The sequence below is a fragment of the Pan paniscus genome, chromosome 1 (genome assembly GCF_029289425.2).
Source record: "Pan paniscus chromosome 1, NHGRI_mPanPan1-v2.0_pri, whole genome shotgun sequence".
Lineage (NCBI taxonomy): Eukaryota > Metazoa > Chordata > Mammalia > Primates > Hominidae > Pan > Pan paniscus.
The window spans coordinates 95,661,356-95,681,429 of NC_073249.2; the positions used below are offsets into that span (position 1 = coordinate 95,661,356).

Below are 20,074 nucleotides of genomic sequence, written 5' to 3' on the forward strand. Positions count from 1 at the left end.
CGTTTTGCTGCTTGTTTTCTTGCTGTGTTCCTTTTTGACCTTTCTCCCTCCCCACAACCTGGCTTGTGCCATCCCCGTGACTATCACTAACAGCCGTTGCCGAGAGATGGATGAGCAGATTAGACTGATGGACCAGAACCTGAAGTGTCTGAGTGCTGCTGAAGAAAAGGTACTAACCATTAAGCCCACAGCAAGGTTATATATATGGTGTGGTTTTGTTTTGTTTTGTTTTTGTTTTGCAGCTGCCTCCCCTCCACTTGATTTTGTTGAGTGCTGTCTCATCTCTTCATGGAATGCTCCATTCTTTTCCACTTACTTGGCATCTTTCATCTCTTCTTTCCTAGTTGCTTCACTGCCTCTCCACAGGGTCTCCTTCCTTTGGGTGATTTGGGGGACTGTTTGGGTTGGGCATTTGTTCCCACCTCCACCCCAGGTAGCAGTTATGACTTGTTCCTGGTAGTGAATTTCTCTCAAGTGCTTTATTAGTATTCAAACATTTTGAGCCCAGGAAGGTCTAGCTCCTGACACGTTCTATGGTAGAGGGAGGAGGGTTGATGCTTGCTCAGGTTACTTGGGAACATCTCTTCCCCAGTATGCCTTCCAACTCTCTCTACATATAGGTTCAATTCACGTCTATGTGTCTCTCTCCCTTTTTTTATTCTCTTCCTTTTCCCTTTTCCTCTCCTGTGGTATTTAAAATATTCACAGTAAGTGTTCTGAGCTGGAGGAGGAGCTGAAGAATGTCACCAACAACCTCAAGTCTCTTGAGGCTCAGGCGGAGAAGGTAGGGGCTGGTTTGTGAAAGTGACAGGCTTTGGGGCCTGGGCCCAGCCCTGCCCTTGATGAAAGACTGGAGACACGCATTCCATATATAATCCAGTGAGGCGTGTCCTCTTCCTACCTCCTTACCATGTATTCAGGTTCTGGGTTTAATGCTACTTTCTGTGCACTTTGATTGCTTTAATTAAAATAACTTCATGGTCTCAGGTTACTGGAGTCATGTGCTCCTTAGGCTGATACTGCTGTGCTGAAAAGCAATAATCAAGGGCCCTAACAGGCTTTCTAGCAGACAGATGGGGGCAACAGACAGAATCAGCTCTGAGACCTAATGAGCAATCAAGACAGATGACTTCACTTTGCCATCATGTGGGTGTGTTTCAGTCATGTGACCTTGGGGTGCTACTATTCTTGCTCATCAAGCAGGGGAAAGGAAAAACACCTCCTTGGGTTGATCTGAATAATATCAAAGCTTAGATCCATCTTAAAAAGTCATGGAGAATTTTAACCTGAGGATCTCATGGCTCTAAAGACATAGATTTCTGAATTTCAAGGACCTATTGTCCAGAGCCAGGCCTTGCTCTTACTCTTGGACCATTCAGCACATTTAGTGCAAGAGGATATTCAATGTAAGAGTTAAATGTAGAGGGGAGGTATTGCCTGTGTGACTAATTTCTACTCTGAAATTTTTAATCTACTTATCTTACAGTACTCTCAAAAAGAAGATAAATATGAGGAAGAAATCAAGATTCTTACTGATAAACTCAAGGAGGTGAGCTGAGGGGATTTATAGGGCAGAACCCAAAACATTTAGAGGTATATAAGGCATTAATATGGATTTAAACTGGCTGGTTTGGGTTCTGAAAGGTCCAGAAGTAGAAGGTGGAAGAAATAGAGATTGTTCTTCTTTGTCTTCATCTCTGGTTCTGACTAATTTCATATTTCCCCCAGGCAGAGACCCGTGCTGAGTTTGCTGAGAGATCGGTAGCCAAGCTGGAAAAGACAATTGATGACTTGGAAGGTATGGAACCTGGAGTAGGGATTGAAATAGAGAAATATAGAGGAAGACTGCCCATTAACCATTAATCTCTTTTTCTGTACACCAAAGGAAGTTGGTAGTGACTTGGCATGTATTAATATCATGTGCACTGTCCTATGCCACAGCTAGGCAAAGTGGGTCAAACTCTAGAATTGGTTTTTTAAATTTAATCTTTTCCTTTAAGAAGACTTTACCAAATAGTCTGCAATTTGTACCCTTCCCTTTGAGGAGAATGATAATGGCTGCATTTACCTCCAATTTATTAGTCTTAAACCTTTAGTCTGTGGGTTTAAATGGAAGCCATGATTTCAGAAGGGCAAGATGTATGTCATTTCATGGCTACTTTCCACAGTTCTTTTTGCCACTCAAGCTGTCGGGTATTTATCCAATAAATGAAGTTGTGGAATAACCGTATCTGAACATTGACCAATGTCAGGAGCTTTCTAAATACTTCTGTCCCTGCAAGTTGGTAACTGCCATCCACCCTGACAAGGGAACGTACTCTTTGCTTTGAGAACTCTGATGTATGCTCCTTTGGTACACTCTCTTGGCAGAGTTGCAGGGGCAGCCTGTGGAGCAGAGGGGCCACTAATAGGTTCACATTTTGTAGGCAGAGAAGTGTCTGAATATGGATATATACTCTCTCCCTTTGCTATTTTTGTTCAATTAAGTGTTATCACTGCTAGGAATTGGGTACCTGGATGGGAGTGGTATCCTCTTAAGTGCTTTTGGAAATAGGAATTTCTAGTTATGACTGTGCCCAGGTTCTCAGCCCTTGCTGCAGTTGATTTGGAGTATCAGGAAAGGAAGTTGGTCATAGGAAAGAGTAGATCTGAAAATGTCCAGTCATGGTTGCCAGAGTAGATATTTTCCTAACTGTGGTATTAGACCCACAGTCACACTTTCCTAATTTCTAATGATTCCCTCTCTTCATCTGCTTCTGAAACCTTTCACTCTGTCCCCTCATTCCTCCCTGTGGTTCCTGTGCCTGTCCAGATGAGCTCTATGCCCAGAAACTGAAGTACAAGGCCATTAGCGAGGAGCTGGACCACGCCCTCAATGACATGACCTCTATGTAACTATCTGACAGTAGAGTGGGGCTGGGATCTTGGCTTGTGGGTGGATGGGGGTACAAGCTATGCATAGTGGTGTGCTTTGGTTTTATCCTTTGGAAACTAGAATTTCCACCCTTATCTTTGAAACATTGGTGCTGGTTATTTGTTTGGCAAAAGCTTTGGAGGCATGGCCGGGCGCGGTGGCTCACGCCTGTAATCCCAGCACTTTGGGAGGCCGAGGCAGGTGGATCACGTGAGGTCAGGAGTTGGAGACCAGCCTGGCCAACATGGTGAAACCCCGTCTCTACTAAAAATACAAAAAGTAGCCAGGCATGGTGGCAGTGCACCTGTAATCCTAGCTACTCAGGAGGCTGAGCCAGGAGAATCGCTTGAATCTGGGAGGCAGAGGTTACAGTGAGCCAAGATGCGCCACTGCATTTCAGCCTGGGCAACAGAGTGAGACCCCATCTCAAAAAAAAAAAAAAAAAAGAAAAACATTAAAGGCCAGGCATAGTGGCTCACACCTGTGATCCCAGCACTTTGGGAGGCCGAGGTGGGCGGATGACTTGAGGCCAGGAGTTCAAGACCAGCCTGGCCAACATGGCAAAACCCTGTCTCTACTAAAAAATATTTAAAAAATTAGTTGGGCTTGGTGGCGCATGTCTATAATCCCAACTACTCGGGAGGCTAAGGCAGGAGAATCACTTGAAACCAGGAGATGGAGGTTGCAGTGAGCCGAGATAATGCCACTGCACTCCAGTCTGGGTTAAAGAGCAAGACTGTCTAAGAAAAAAAAGCTCTGGAGGCAATTAATCTTGGATCAGAAGGAGAACCCTGACTGACTTGTAATTTTTATATTTTGTATTCATAGTTTCTTCACTACACTGTGATTTTTCTATTTGCTTCTCAAATTTAGTCTTCTCAGAAGGGATACTGCTAGAGGTAGAATCCATACAACTAAGGAAATAGGGCCCACAGAGCCAGTAACTTGGGCCCTGACACATTAAGACAAAATTCAGGCCTCCTGGGTGTGTTTAATTGGTTCCCTGATATTAAAGTTCAGGGAACTACCCAAGATGGGAAATACCAAATTCACCTAAGAATTGAGCTGAGTCCCAGAAGCAAGCCAAGTGATAAACAGCACCAAAAAGAGTTGTTGGGGCTTCATCTGTTTGCTGTGGATCCCTGATCCTTGATGCTAATCTGCCTCTTTGTATCTTTCCCACTAACCCTGAAAAGAAGCCACATTTCTCAGGCTGAAGTGTCTGGCTCTCTTTTATTATTCCTGCTGCCACCTCTTCCTTTTTTTCCTCTTCCTTTCTCCCAATTTGCTATCTAGATTGATGCTAGTCCTTCTCACCTAGAGTATCCTTACTTTTTCATACAGATAATTATCACCGTTTCTGCTCTGTTCTGGATCTGCCCCCTTTACTCCTCGGGGAACCCAAGGCCCCACTCTCGCTCTGGATTCCATTTGGGTCAGCCTGGCTGGTCCCCAAGGCATTAGGATGGGGGAGCAAAAAGCAACTTATGTATTTTCTTCCACCCCCACCCCAAATTAAAATGTTAAGCTGCTGGAAACCTCATGCCACCCTGCATTTGTGTCATTGACAAAGCTGCTGCTGTCCCTAAGAAGGAGCCTTGGGGGTGTGATGTGGGGAAGAGCTATTGTAGGCTCCCCCTCCTCTGACTTATGTAATCAAAGCCACTTTTGTGTGTGTCTATTTTTTCTTGACATTTAAACTCAGCTGATCTGATTCTACCAGAGTGATGGATTTAGTACAGGTTACTCAGGATAGTAATTTTAGTTATACTCCTCAAGCTGAACAAGATTAAATTCCTTATTTCCAGGTTCTTAAATCATCCTGCCTGCAGTGTTTCCATTCTCTCTTCAGGTATTCCTCCTTTGGTGTGGTGTCATTGAGAAGCCATTGAAGTGACTCTCAATACACATTCTGTACCCTTTTACCCGTGGTTCAAATGGTGCATCCTCAGAACACCCAGTGAACCCAATACATTATTGCTAAGATTGACTAATTATGTCAACTCCAGTCACAGAAAAATACACAATGGATAGAATTCTCGACGGTTTTTTTACTTTTTCTTCTTTAAACCTTTCTTACATATTTGAGACTTGCTACCATTTGCCTGCTAGTGTGTGACTAGTGGGATATAAGATAAGTGATAAATTATTATTGGGAAAACTAAAATGACCAATCATGCATATTTCAAATAATGTGCATATGAGGCTAATGATTTATTACATACATAAATTTCTGCTAGTAAAATTTTCCTTGGTTCATATTGTGGAATTAAATATCAACATTTTAGAAATTCCCATTATAGGCCGGGCGTGGTGGCTCATGCCTATAATCCCAGCACTTTGGGAGGCCGGGGCAGGTGGATCACCTGAGGTCATGAGTTCGAGACCAGCTCGGCCAACATGGTGAAACCCCGTCTGTACTAAAAATACAAAAATTAGCTGGGCATGGTGGGCGGGTGCCTGTAATCCCAGCTACTCGGGAGGCTGAGGCAGGAGAATCGCTTGCACCTGGGAGGCAGAGGTTGCAGTGAGCGGAGATCGCGCCACTGCATTCCAGCCTGGGCAACAGAGAGACTCCATCTCAAAAAAAAAAAAAAGAATTCGCATTCCAATTTACACAGCAGAGATTTCTTAATAGTATAACTGTGAATTATACTAATCCAAGCACGTAAGTGTTGTTCACTTAGTACTTTAGTTTCCCAGCAGGGTATGTATTTAAAATTTGCTTTTCTTTTAGCTGGGTGCAATGGCACTTGCCTGTAGTGCCTGTAGCTCCTTGGGAGGCTGAGGCAGGAGGATTGCTTGAGCCCAGGAGTTCTGCACTGTAGTGTGCTATGCAGGTCAGATGTCCTCACTAAATTTGGCATCAGTATGGTGACCTCCTGGGAGTGGAGAACAACAAGGTTGCCTAAGAAGGGGTGAACTGGCCCAGGTCGGAAATGGAGCAGGTCAAAATTCCTGTGCTGATCAGTAGTGGGATTGCACCTGTAAATAGCCACTGTAGTACTCCAGCCTGGGCAACACAGCAAGATTCCATCTGTTAAAAACACTTTTGCTCTTCTTTTAAACAGATATAATCAGGTAGGGAAGTTTTCCTTAATCTAAAACTTTAAGTCATATCAAATTCAGGTTTCCTTTTGTCCATTCCATTTCTTACTGCCGCATAGCCTTTGAGATTAAGGTTCAGATTCATTTGTTCAGCTGACACTTCCTGGTATCTTCTAGGTATAGGATATTAAGATGGAGACAGAAATAAAGATGGAGGCACCATTCCTACTCTCAAGTTGCTTAGAATCTACTAGGAGAGAAAACATACATAAAGCTACAGATACTGTGTGATGAATGCCACAAATAATAGTGTTATGGGAATTGAGTAGAGGGGACGAGATTGATCCTAGTGGGGATGAATTGGAAAAACTCATGGAAGAAGGCATGTAATGGGTACTTCATAAACATGTTAAAACTTTTTTCTTTTTTTCTTTTTTTTTTTTTTTTTTGAGACAGAGTTTGACTCTTGTCACCTAGGCTGGAGTTCAGTGGCCTGATCTCAGCTCACTGCAACCTCTGCCTCCTGGGTTCAAGCAGTTCTCCCACCTCAGCCTCCCGAGTAGCTGAGATTACAGGCGCCTGCCACCACACCCAGCTAATTTTTGTATTATTAGTAGAGGTGAGGTTTCACCATGTTGGCCAGGCTGGTCTGGAACTCCTGACCTCAAGTGATCCACCCACCTCAGCCTCCCAAAGTGATGGGATTACAGGCTTGAGCCACTGCGCCCGGCCAACATGTTAAACTTGCATATTCATTTTTATTGGGTTCCAAAAGTGGATTTTTGACAAGCAGAGTTGGGTTGTGGGATAGTGAATATTGAGCATTCCATTATTTATTTATTTTTCTCTTTTTGAGACGGAGTCTCGCTCTGTCACCCAGGCTGGATGGAGTGCAGTGGTGAGATCATGGCTCACTGCAACCTCCGCTTCTTGAGTTCAAGCGATTCTCCTGTCTCAGCTTCCCGAGGAGCTGTGATTACAGATACCCACCACCATGCCCAGCTGATTTTTGTATTTTTAGTACGGACGGGGTTTCAGCATGTTGGCCAGGCTGGTCGCGAACTCCTGACCTCAAGTGATCCACCCGCCTCTGCCTCCCAAAGTGTTGGGATTACAGGTGTGAGCCACTGCACCTGGCCTGAGCATTCCATTTAAAGAGAAACAAAATAATAAAGGCATTGATAGAGATGAGAAGGCCACAATAGCTCTAAAGGTAGATTTAGACAGAGTAGCGAACAGGTTGTGTCTTAAAATGAGGCTGAGGAGTTATAATTTTACTTGGGAGTTAATGGGGATGCCACTGGAGATTTTGAATAGGATATGTTGTGATCTGAATAACATATAAGAAGAATTAATTTGGTAACTAATTTGCAGATTAGCAAAGTGATTCACTAACATGGTGTTTCTCACATTTCAGCCATTTACGTTACCATTTTTGATGGCTTTTTCCATATTCATTGCTGCCTACATTGTTTTCTTCAGATCTACTCATTTCCAGATTTATTTTGTTCTTACTTGACACAATTCTATTTTGAAATCAAAGGTTTGATGTGTTAGTGTTTTTTCCTAATCACATTAAAGTAACTATAGCAGTGAATACACCACACTTTGGAAAAAATTGGGTTAGGTTAATTTAGTTTTCTAGGAGAGAATAATCAGGGTCTGAGCTAGAGTAGTGGCAGGAGAGATAGCACTAAATAAAGTCAGGCATTGTGAAAGGCCTGGCCACTTGATGTGAGGAGGAAAGACAAGGATGACTGGTTTTTAGAGTAGGAGAATTAGCCGGGTGCAGTGGCTCATGCCTGTAATCCCTGCACTTTAGGAGGCTGAGGTGAGAGGATTTCTTGAATCCAGGAGTTCGAGACCAGCCTGGCAATAAAGTGAGAACCTGTCTCTACAAAATATAAAAACTTAGCCAAACATGGTGGTGCGTGCCTGCAGTCCTATCTACTTGGAGGGCCGAAGCCAGAGGATCCTTTGAGCCCAGGAGTCTGAGGCTGCAGCGAGCTGTGATCACACTGCTGCACTCCATCCTGGGTGACAGAATGAGACCCCCCCCCAAAAAAAGAGTAGGAAAGTGGTGGGGTTAAAGGTGTAGGGAGATCATGTTGTCCTGGTTTGGGGAGCTGGGGGAAGGGAAAGAAGATACGGCTGACAATCCGGCAGGTATCTGGGTGAAAACAAAATTCTAGGGCTTCAGGCAGAGAGGTTGACATAAGAGAGTTGGGAATCCATATGGGGTACAGGTAGTTTATGCCATGGAGGTAAATTAGAACCATGAAGGACAATTGCAAATACAAAAAAAAGAGGCCAGGCACGGTGGCTCACGCCTGTAATCCCAGCACTTTGGGAGGCCGAGGTGGGCGGATCACGAGGTCAGGAGATCAAGACCATCCTGGCTGACACGTTGAAACCCCGTCTCTACTAAAAATACAAAAAATTAGCTGGGCGTGGTTGTGGGCACCTGTAGTCCCAGCTACTTGGGAGGCTGAGGCAGGAGAATGGCGTGAACCCGGGAGGCGGAGCTTGTAGTGAGCTGAGATTGTGCCACTGCATTCCAGCCTGGGTGACAGAGCAAGACTCTGTCTCAAAAAAAAATTAAACAATGAGGAAAACGTTATGTAAGAGGAGGAACCAAATGGAACTGATTGGAGGGAAAGAAGACGGTTGAGTAGTTCTTTAAAAAGTTCCGGGTTGGATGCTTTCTAGTGGTTTTTCAACAGAGAGGCTAAGAAGGAAGATAACTGAAAATGGGACATGCATTGATACTTTAGTAATTTGAGGGTACATTTTGAGTGTTAAGAAGTGAAGAGGAGGAGTCATTTTCAGGGGCAAAAGAGTGTATTGGTAGGAAGATTATATAGGCAATATAATTTACTTTAGAGCAGGGCTTTCCAACAGAACTTTTGGTAATGATGTCTAGTACATTAGCCACATGTGGCAGTCAAGCACTCAAAACATGGCTAGTGTGGCTGAGGGGCTAAAATTTAATTGTATTTCATTGTAGTTCATTTAAATTTGGCTACCTGTGGCTAGTGGCTATTATATTGGACAACGCATTTCTAAATATTCAGATCCTGGGCAGAAGTTGGCTTTGACATGAAGAAAGACTTCTTAGAAAGGAAGGAAGTAGACCGGGCATGGTGGCTCACGCCTGTAATCCCAACACTTTGGGAAGCTGAGGCAGGTGGATCACAAGGTCAAGAGATCAAGACCATCCTGGCCAACGTGGTGAAAACCTGTCTCTACTAAAAATACAAAAATTAGCTGGGCATGGTGGCACATGCCTGTAGTCCCAACTACTCGAGAGGCTGAGGCAGGAGAGAAAAAAAAGAAGGAAATAAGAGGGAGATTGGGAGAAAAGTAAGGTGTTATAGCTCTGATCTGTGATATCTCCTGTTTTCCTTGTGGTATGACTAGTGTGAGCAAGGATAGAGACCAACAAACTGGGGTAGCAAAGTGGACAATGAAGTACTATGTAATTAGTGCTAATGCTAAATTCATTCCTTTGTTTAAGGCTTAATATCCTTGCAGAAGCCATCCTGTGTTACTTGAGCCTGGACTAGTATTGGGGTGAAGTCAAGCATCAGAGTAAAACATTTGTCCCCTTAATGTTACCCCCTCCTCTTAATTTCTAAGAACCACAGGCCCATTTTGCCCTTCCTTGTTACCATCATTGAGATGAGGAATAAGATGTAGTAACCCCATGTTATCTGATAGGTACAACTGACCTATTCTGTTTGGCAGCTTTATCTTAGCCCCAACCAAATCTCTTCCTTTCACATGGTATTGGTTGAATACTATCCAACTCCATGGGGTTGGTTTGTGTTTTGTTTTTTTTTTTTTTTTTTTTTTGAGACGGAGTCTTGCTCTGTTGCCCAGGCTGGAGTGTGGTGGCATGATCTTGGCTCACTGCAAGCTCCGCCTCCTGGGTTTAAGTGATCCTCCTGCCTCCGCCTCCTGAATAGCTGGGATTACAGGCACGTGCAACCAAGCCCGGCTAATTTTTGTGTTTTTAGTAGAGACTAGGTTTCAACATGTTAGTCAGGCTGATCTCAAACTCCTGACCTCGTGATCTGCCCGCCTCGGCCTTCCAAAGTGCTGGGTTTACAGACTTGAGCCACTGCACCTGGCCATGGGGTTGTTTCTTAATTAGATATAGCTGAAAAGAACGCTAGACCAAATAGGTTCTCTGCCTTGCCTTTTCGTTTGTTTTGTTTTAGCTATTATCAGGGAACCAAAAACTTTAAGGAGCTAGTACTGGTCTTAATTTTTAATAACTAGAGATAGCAGAGTTAGAAACTAAGTTCAAAGTGAGAGAACAGCTGCATTTGTCTTTCTGACCTCAAGCAATTCCTAGGAAACTCTGTGTTCTGTGATTTAGTCAGGCAATAAAATGCTCCCACTCCTTCTCTGTCTCTTTATTTCTTCCCTAAATGGAAAAGAATTGACCAGGCTGCTTTGAGGGATAAAGATCCTGATAATGCGGCTGGGTGCGGTGGCTCATGCCTGTAATCCCAGCACTTTGGGAGGCGGGCAGATCACCTGAGGTCAGGAGTTCAAGACCAGCCTGGCCAATATGGTGAAACCCCATCTCTACTAAAAAAAAAATGCAAAAATTACCTGGGCGTGGTGGTGGGCGCCTGTAATCCCAGCTACTCAGGAGGCTGAGGCAGGAGAATCGCTTGAACCTGGGAGGTGGAGGTTGCAGTGAACCAAAATCGTACCATTGCACTCCAACCTGGGCAACAAGAGTGAAACTCAAAAAAAAAAAAAAAAGGATCCTGATAACATCCTTCTTTCCCAAGTGAGAATCACACAAACTAACTTGGTTATAGGTATTATCTAAATTCAGGCTGTTCACGAGATTTATATGTAATGTAACATCACAGGAAATTTGAGAGATTAGTTCACAAATTTCAACACCTGTTACTTTGACAAGGACGCCCCAGTGAATAAGACAGGTCCAATCTCAGGCCTCATGAAGCTTATATACCATTAGTATAGTTTTGAGTATTCCTTATTCAAAATGCTTGGGACCAGAAGTGTTTCGGATTTTTGCTTTTTTTTTTTTTTTTTTTTAATATTTGCATTATACTTACCAGTTGAGCATCCCAAATTCGAAAATCAGAAATTTATACCAGGCATGGTGATGCACACCTATAGTTCCTGCTACTCAGGAGGCTGAAGCAAGAGGTTTGCTTGAGCCCTAGGAGTTCAGGGCTGTTGTGCACTATGATTAGGCCTATGAATAGTCACCACACTGTAGCCTGGACAACACAGTAAGACCTTGTCTCTAATACACACACACACAAACACACACATCTGTATGTGTATGTAAAATCCAAAATCCTCCAATGAGCATTTTCTTTGAGCATCATGTTGGCATTCAAAAAGTTTCAGATTTTGGAGCATTTTGGATTTTGGACTTTCAGATTTGGGTTCTCAGCCTGTATAGTGTTTGTCAATGGTGAACGTTTGTCATTTAGAGTAGGACAGTTCTGTTGATGTACAGAACAATCCTGTGTATTGCTGTCCCCTGCCCAACAGATACCTGTATGGGCCTTCTAGTCACTGTGATATCAAAACCTCCCATACATACTCAAAATCTCCCCTCGGAGAGAAGAGTGCACAATACCACCCCTATTGAGAACCATTGGTTTAATGGGAAGTGCAAGTTAAAGGTTCACCCTGATTCTACTGTTTAATACAGCTATTATTTTTAGTCATTCCCTCCCAGGCTTTTTACACATATATGCTTTCTGTTTTGATAGTGTACGTAAAGTGGCAAGTATTACTGGGACCATACTGGTCTCTAGCTTCCCAGTCAATCTGGGGAGAGCCTCAGCCCACAAGGCAGGGTGCCTGAGCAATGCTCACATATGCAGATGATTTTAGGACAGAAAAGTATCTTTTTCATATTGAGATCCTGAGACCATTTTGAAACGGGCTGTAAAATATAGGGAGAAACTTATTTGTGAATTTCAGAGGTTGATACTAGGAGTATACCAGGAAGAGTTTGGTTTTCCTGTCCCCAAACTTGTATTATCCCTGTGCTAGTCAGATGTATTTGAATCTTCCATATCCCACTATCTCTTTAAAGTGTGCTTCAAATAGAAAATCCAGATAAACCTATTAGATTTGAGCACTTAGCTGCTTGTATCAGGAATGCTTGCTAAATTGTCCTTTAGCCTGATTTGTAAAAAAAAAAAAAAAAAAAGGAAATAACTTACTAGTAGCTTAAATAAATATGGGATTTGTTTTTTAATCACATATATCTAGCCATGAGCAACTGTGGCCTGTTGTAGCTGGGCTTTCCATGATTCTCTTGGTCTTTTAAGATTGAAATATGCAACTCTGGTCATCACATCCATGTTGAAGGCAAGAGGGAAAGCTAAAGTTTTCCCAGAAGCCCCCAGCAGACTATCTTTCTACATCTCATTGGTTAAAACTGGATCATATGATCACCCCTAGCTGCAAGGGAGGCTGAAAAACAACAGGATAGTCTTGAGTAGCTTATACCAGTAATTTGCCTTCCCTGGGACTAGGCACACTATTTGTTGACTCTAACAGGTTTGGGGTTCTTTTAAAGAAGAAGAAGAAATTGAATATTTATTGGCTAGGCCACTGAAATGGGTCTATCACACAATATCTGTAACACAAAGCATTAGAAAGTATAGGAGTGAATGAGTGTGGAGATATTTCTCCCAGTATACTGTTTATAATGCTGTTTTGAATGCTTTCACAGAAAAATGTTCAGCTGTTCACTTCCATTCCTTTCAAACCCTGATTATTGTGAACACATTTCTTCGAAGCCAACTGTATTCCTTCCTTTGCCATTTCCCTTGTTTCAGTTTCTCAACCCAGGGAATAAATATTGTGAAGGAAGCATTTTTTCTCCCTCAAAATGTTGTCCTACCAACTTGTCAGTCTGAATTTCCTCTGTTGGTCTTTCCACCAACTGACTGACTCTTATTGCCCTCTATCTGAATCCTCCTTGCATCCACCCTGCCTTACAGATGCATGTTATATATACCAGCTAGTTGAAAGACTCATAATTTACTTCTGGTACTCTACTAACTTTCCCTTTTTCTCTTTCTCCTCCTCTTTTTCCTCTCCTTCTCTTGTGTTCCCCTCCTCTCCGTTGCTGCTGCAGAGCGTCTCTACAGCCAACTTGAGCGAAACCGCCTGCTTTCTAATGAGCTGAAGCTAACGCTGCATGATCTGTGTGACTGATGGGCAGGGCTCAATGATGCCCATTAAACTGAGCTTACTGCTCACACCACTGACCTGGACCCCAACAAAAAGCTGATTGTCTTTTTAAAAGTTATTATTTTGCCCTGAGCAAATTGCATTTTAATTGGGGCAGTTAGAATGTTGATTTCCTAACAGCATTGTGAAGTTGACCATTGTGAAGTTTCTGTCCCTTTAGAAGAGATTATGGGTGAAGAAGGGAGGGGCCTGAGAGATTATAGTGAGAAAACTTGCGAGAATTTTGTTTTCCACCCTTATTTGCTGCTCTTTCACTTGGGCACTGACTGTAGGATATGTTCCCTTGCATGGATGTTTTTAACAATAAAAGGACTGACTTGACAAGTTGTTGTAACTGCTTCATCGGCAGGCCCAGGGATGGGTCCTTCTGACTGGGTGGAAAAAAGGGAAGTGAAAGAAAAGTTGTGGGATATGAATATGGGTCTGTGTTGCCATCACCTTCTCTGAGTTGAAGATCTGAGTATTTTCCTCACCTCTTTAGAGCAGTCAGAGTGGTTTGCTTGCTAGACAGATTAGATTCTCCTTAATGTTCAGCTGCTGATTTTCTTTCTGACTTTTGCATCCTTTTTCTGGTTTTATGTTTAATTTCAAGTAACTGTCACAAGCTAGTTCTGTTCAATAGCTCTGCAGCAATCTCAAGGTTTGCTTACAACTACTTGTTTCAGTAGTATTCTTGGCTTTGTTTTCTTTAGAGATTATTTGACTTAACTGTGAGCGCCCTTTTATTTATCCCATCAGTTATTACTTTGGCCTCTACTTTTTCGAAAAAACATGTAGTGCATGAGGATCTTCCTGTGCTCTTTATAATCTGAGATTCTGATGTTTCTATTGTTTGCAATGTTCAAACTCCAGTGAGCCATTTCAAGAGGGTATTGTTATGTGGGCAAAACCTAGAAAAGTGGATGGCTGATGCTTAAGGCTTGCTCTTTCATTGACTGAAAGCTGAAAGTGTTGGTTGGGTGTGGGAGGGAGAGGAAATGGCTGATAAGGGCCCTAACTCCCTCACCCAGGAAGTGCAGCAACACCTACAACTTCAGTAGGCAAGCCAAAGGCCCTACAAAACTGGGTGATGTAATAGCTCACTTCTGTGGCTGAGAAGGCAGCTGCTTTATCAGTCTGCAGCTTCTCTGCAACAGGAGCAAGTCTCAAAGAGCGGGTAGACCTTGAAATTTACTTCTAGTTCTTGTAACTTCTCTCCTTTACCCCCATTAGATAAACTGAAATGCACCAAAGAGGAGCACCTCTGTACACAAAGGATGCTGGACCAGACCCTGCTTGACCTGAATGAGATGTAGAACACCCCAGTCCCACCCTGCTGCTGCTCCTCCCTCTGACCCAGACTCCGCCTGAGGCCAGCCTGCGGGAAGCTGACCTTTAACTGAGGGCTGATCTTTAACTGGAAGGCTGCTTTCTCCTTTCGCCACCCCCTCCTTCCCTGTGTCTTTTTCACCAAACTGTCTCTGCCTCTTCCCGGAGAATCCAGCTGGGCTAGAGGCTGAGCACCTTTGGAAACAACATTTAAGGGAATGTGAGCACAATGCATAATGTCTTTAAAAAGCATGTTGTGATGTACACATTTTGTAATTACCTTTTTTGTTGTTTTGTAGCAACCATTTGTAAAACATTCCAAATAATTCCACAGCCCTGAAGCAGCAATCGAATCCCTTTCTCACTTTTGGAAGGTGACTTTTCACCTTAATGCATATTCCCCTCTCCATAGAGGAGAGGAAAAGGTGTAGGCCTGCCTTACTGAGAGCCAAACAGAGCCCAGGGAGACTCCACTGTGGGAAACCTCATTGTTCTGTACAAAGTACTAGCTAAACCAGAAAGGTGATTCCAGGAGGAGTTAGCCAAACAACAACAAAAACAAAAAATGTGCTGTTCAAGTTTTCAGCTTTAAGATATCTTTGGATAATGTTATTTCTATTTTTTATTTTTTTCATTAGAAGTTACCAAATTAAGATGGTAAGACCTCTGAGACCAAAATTTTGTCCCATCTCTACCCCCTCCCAACTGCTTACAGAATGGATCATGTCCCCCTTATGTTGAGGTGACCACTTAATTGCTTTCCTGCCTCCTTGAAAGAAAGAAAGAAAGAAGATTGTGTTTTTGCCACTGATTTAGCCATGTGAAACTCATCTCATTACCCTTTTCTGGGTTTGAAGCTGCTGTCTCTAGAAGTGCCATCTCAATTGTGCTTTGTATCAGTCAGTGCTGGAGAAATCTTGAATAGCTTATGTACAAAACTTTTTAAATTTTATATTATTTTGAAACTTTGCTTCTTTGGGTTTGTGGCACCCTGGCCACCCCATCTGGCTGTGACAGCCTCTGCAGTCCGTGGGCTGGCAGTTTGTTGATCTTTTAAGTTTCTTTCCCTACCCAGTCCCCATTTTCTGGTAAGGTTTCTAGGAGGTCTGTTAGGTGTACATCCTGCAGCTTATTGGCTTAAAATGTACTCTCCTTTTATGTGGTCTCTGGGGCCGATTGGGAGAAAGAGAAATCAATAGTGCAACTGTTTTGATACTGAATATTGTCAAGTGTCTTTTTGAAATAAAGAACCAGTCCCTCCAACCCTCAGACCTATTTGACTTTTATTTATTAAAACTAAATGTGCTTTCTCCACAGAAGCTATGAGGTTTGGGTTAAAAATAGCATCTTTGTGGGTGGTAGCAACAGGATTTATTCTTTATTATTATTATTTTTGAGATGAAATTTCATTCTTGTTGCCTGGGCTGGAGTGTAATGGCTCGATCTCGGCTCACTGCAACCTCCGCCTCCTGGGTTCAAGAGATTCTCCTGCCTCAGCCTCCCGAGTAGCTGGGATTACAGGCCCGGGTAATTTTTTATATTTTAAGTAGAGACAGGGTTTCACCATGTTGGCCAGGCTGGTCTCGAACTCCTGACCTTCAGGTGATCCACCTGCCTCGGCTTCCCAAAATGCTGGGATTATGGGCGTGAGCCACCGCACCCAGCTGGAGCAACAGGATTTAATATAGAGCAAATGTTTAGTTTTATCATCTGTAAAATGGAGATAAGTATTGTCAGAGTAAACATGAAGATTAGAAAGAACACTTAATGTGCTGGGCCTTTTATAGGTTAACACTGACATCTCAGGCTGAACTATATACATTTTCCTTCACAACCATATCAATCCTTATAAACTATGGATTTATGCTCCTTAAAACAATATATAATGCTGATCACTACTATAAATGTGTGGTTTTAACCAACTGTACTGAAACAGCTTTGAGTTTATATTCTGTTTGGATATTTGGAGAAAACAACAAGTGCTCTCAGAGTATTTGCTTAGAGGCCGGCTGTGTGAGTGGATAACTTTGAAAGCTGCTTTTGAGACGCCAGTGTCTGGCATTTCCTGCATTCTGGCCTGGAGGCCGGACGTGAATCTGACTTCTAGTAAAAATACACGGTTCCCTTGACAAAGTTGAGCTGTTTATCCCAGAGACTGCACAATTTTCCGTTTATAGGCATGGACCAATGCTAACTGGAAATCATTGTAAAGTTTTTTTGTCGGGCGGAGGGTGTGGTGTTAAGATAAACAGTGTGCAACAGAAGAAATTAAAACTGGAAGAAATTAAAGGTTTTTTTTTAGACTTTTCTGCTTGTTCCTTACTGTTAAAAAGGTCTGCCATCCAGTATTTAGGAAAGCCCTTTAAGAGAGTTTGAGGTGTTTTAGCTGGGTTTGTGCCAAAAGTTTCCATTATATTGGCTTGCTGAAGGACTGCATTTAAAAATGCCCACACATCCGAGCAAGAAGCAGGTCCCATCCCCCTCTGCTGACGTCACGCCTGTGGATTGGCTGATGGAGCTGTGAGCCGGCTGTAGTTGAGCGGGAACCCGAGACCTGGCAGTCGCCATGACTGGCTGTCCGGCGTCATCAAGACGCCGAGGCTTCGGCCTCTTTTTCTTCTTGCGTCTACACCGCCTCCTGTTGTTGTTTCTGGTTTTGCGTGGGACCCTGGCCAACAAACTTAACGTGCCACAGGTGTTGCTACCCTTCGGCCGGGAGCCAGGCCGGGTGCCTTTCCTGCTGGAGGCCCAGCGGGGCTGCTACACTTGGTGAGGGGTGGTGGGTGACAAGGATATGCACCCTCACTACCATCCAGTAAGGGTGAGGGGGGTTCCCTCTGTAAGATCCCACAGGAATACCGTGTGGGGCCGCGTGAAGGGGCCTAGCCGGTAGGGGAGGAGAGTGTGGTGTCAGTGAAGGTGGCGAGGAGCAGACCCTTGGGTGTGGCGTGTCCTACTCATGTGGTATATCCTCCAGCTGTGTGACGATCTTCCAGACGTGTGAGGAATTCTCGGGATGTGGGACTGGCCTCTTCTCTGTGTGTGTTGGGAAGGGGTGGTCACTATGAGCAGCCGTCAGGGTAAAGGGAAGCCCTGTGTTGGAGGCCACAGGTACTGTTGACTTTCAATGTAAACAACTAGAGTAAGAGGAAGTTCCCCATATCTGAGGAAATTTCTGTAGGAACAGGAAAACTTGGGGTGCGAGGGTCCCCACTAACTATAGATGAGGTATTCAATGTGAGAAGGACTTAAAACACAACAGCCAAGTATTGGGGGTTAACTAAGCACTTTACATGTGTTAACTCATTCGCTTTTTGCAGTCTTATGAAGTAAGTACTATTACTCCCATTTCACAGACGAGGAAAGTGAGGCCCAGAGACTATGAAGTGTAAACTTCTGGGAATATGAGAAGATTTATCGTGGGTGGAGATGAGATCTGTCTGTATTATCAAAATTGCCCCATTTATAAAAGGGTACCCGCTTGAAGTGTGAGGACAGGGGGTACACACAACTCCGGGATAATGACTTCCTGACTGAAGATGAAGAGACATGATTTTCTGGTGTGAGAGGACCCAATGATGGGTTATGTGGTTGCCTAAGGTATGAGAGAACCTAACCGAAGTGAGCTTCAGGATGCCAGTGCATTCATCCTAGATGGAGTAGATACCCCTTTGCCATCTCCTAGGAGAAGCAATGAGGTTTGTTCCGAGTATAAATTCACCTCTCATTTTATGAGGAAGTATAAGGAAAGTGAGCTTGTAAGATGATCCAGTGTGACGTGTGTGTTTCCTGACCGTGAGGGTGATGCAAGGCATCTTTCCAGCATTGAAAGCCATTTCTTCTATCACTCCAAAAATATTAATGAGGCCAGGCATGGTGGCTCACGCCTGTAATCCCAGCACTTTGGGAGGCCGGGGCAGGCAGATCACTTGAAGTCAGGAGTTCAAGACCAGCCTGGCCAACATGATGAAAGCCCATCCCTACTAAAAATACAAAAATTAGTCGGGCATAGTGGCAGACACCTGTAATCTCAGCTACTCGAGAGGCTGAGGCAGGAGAATCGCTTGAACCCTGGAGGCGAATGTTGCAGTGAGCTGAGATCGCCCTGCTGCACTTCAGCTTGGGCAACAAAGTGACTCGGTCTCAAAAACATAATAATAAATAAGAATAAAAATATTTATGAATGTTTTTGGTATTTTGAGTTGGACTCACACCTCATAATTTAGGCACCTTTTCCATCCTAGATATCAGAAGCCTGGTTTCTAGGATTGAAGGAAACTTTCCTCAGAGTATGAGAAAGTCCCCTCTCATTACTAGAAACACATCAGTCCTATTTCTGCATACTGAGGGAAGAATATAAAAATCTTTTAAAAAAAATTGAGGGAGGGATATTTCTGAGACTTTGTTCAAGGGATCATTGGGAAAGTTCTCATCAATCTCTCAGTTTAATTATCGCATCCCTAAGCAATGTTCCTGCTTTAAAAAGTGTCATTTACATATACCTGGTAGTATGTAACATGGAAGAAGAGTGAGAATCTATGTTCCACTAAAAGTTAATTTTAACCCACCTATTTCACACTCTTAAGAATTTTGTTCTGGCAGGCATTCCACCCATCATGATGCAGTTACTGTTGAGCCTTTATATGAAAATGGCACCTTGTGTTCCCAAAAAGCTGTACTCATTGCTGAATCTACGCAACCGATACGCCTCAGCAGTATTATTCTTGCTCGAGAAATAGGTATGTTGAGAGCAAAAACACTATGTATCACTTCTTCTGGGGTAGAATAATCTGGTATTTTGTATAGATAGTTAACACAAATGGTGTTGGCTTCAAATGATTAAAGGGAGAATAAATGATTCCTAGCTGGCTGCAGTGGCTCACGCCTTTAATCCCAGCACTTTGGGAGGCTGAGGCGGAAAGATTGCTTGAGCTCAGGAGTTTAAGAACAGTCTGGGTAACATAGTGAGACCTATCTCTACAAAAAAAAAAAAAAAATTATGGCTGGGGGCGGTGGCTCGCGCCTGTAATCCCCCCACTTTGGGAGGCCGAGGTGAGTGGATCACCTGAGGTGGGGAATTTGAGACCAGCCTGGCCAACATGGTAAAACCTTGTCTCTACTAAAAATACAGAAAAATTAGCCAGGCGTGGTGGCGCACACCTGTAGTCCCAGCTACTCAGGGAGGCTGAGGCAGGAGAATCGCTTGAACCCGGGAGACACAGGTTGCAGTGAGCCAAGATTGTGCCACTGCACTCCAGCGTGGGCGACACAGGGAGTCTCCATCTCAATAAAACAAAATAAAATAAAATAAAATAAAATAAAATAAAAAAAATGAAGAGTATTAGGCAGGATTTTCATTTTTTCTTTCTTTCTTTTTTTTTTTTTTTTTGAGACGGAGTTTCGCTTTTGTTGCCCAGGCTGGAGTGCAGTGGCGCGATCTTGGCTCACTGCAACCTCTGTCTCCCAGGTTCAAGCGATTCTCCTGGCTCAGCCTCCTGAGTAGCTGGGATTACAGGCGCACTGCCACCACGC

General features: G+C 43.4%; 2 protein-coding genes across 23 annotated transcripts in view; both read left to right on the top strand.

Annotated features, from left to right (window-relative positions):
* Positions 1-15,805, top strand: part of LOC100977130 (tropomyosin alpha-3 chain) — a 29,226-nt gene extending 13,421 nt beyond the window's left edge. For 2 of the 10 annotated variants that reach the window (XM_008970315.4, XM_008970322.4), the window contains 4 exons: positions 94-169; positions 1,487-1,549; positions 1,729-1,798; positions 14,447-15,805. In XM_008970315.4, the coding sequence (XP_008968563.1) occupies positions 94-169; positions 1,487-1,549; positions 1,729-1,798; positions 14,447-14,529 (292 nt within the window). In that variant the 3' untranslated portion in view covers positions 14,530-15,805. Of the gene's footprint in view, positions 1-93; positions 170-708; positions 785-1,486; positions 1,550-1,728; positions 1,799-2,812; positions 2,892-4,258; positions 4,458-13,118 lie in introns of those variants that run through there. The other 8 variants (XM_034936310.3, XM_008970313.3, XM_055113446.2 and 5 more) reach the window with 8 other exon arrangements.
* Positions 15,806-17,036: 1,231 nt separating this feature from the next.
* Positions 17,037-20,074, top strand: part of NUP210L (nucleoporin 210 like) — a 161,088-nt gene continuing 158,050 nt past the window's right edge. For 5 of the 13 annotated variants that reach the window (XM_055113469.2, XM_034936272.3, XM_055113477.2 and 2 more), the window contains exons 1-2: positions 17,050-17,311; positions 19,145-19,281. In XM_055113469.2, coding sequence (XP_054969444.1) covers positions 17,109-17,311; positions 19,145-19,281 — 340 coding nt within the window. In that variant the 5' untranslated portion in view covers positions 17,050-17,108. Of the gene's footprint in view, positions 17,312-17,536; positions 17,654-19,144; positions 19,282-20,074 lie in introns of those variants that run through there. The other 8 variants (XM_055113458.2, XM_055113476.2, XM_055113468.2 and 5 more) reach the window with 5 other exon arrangements.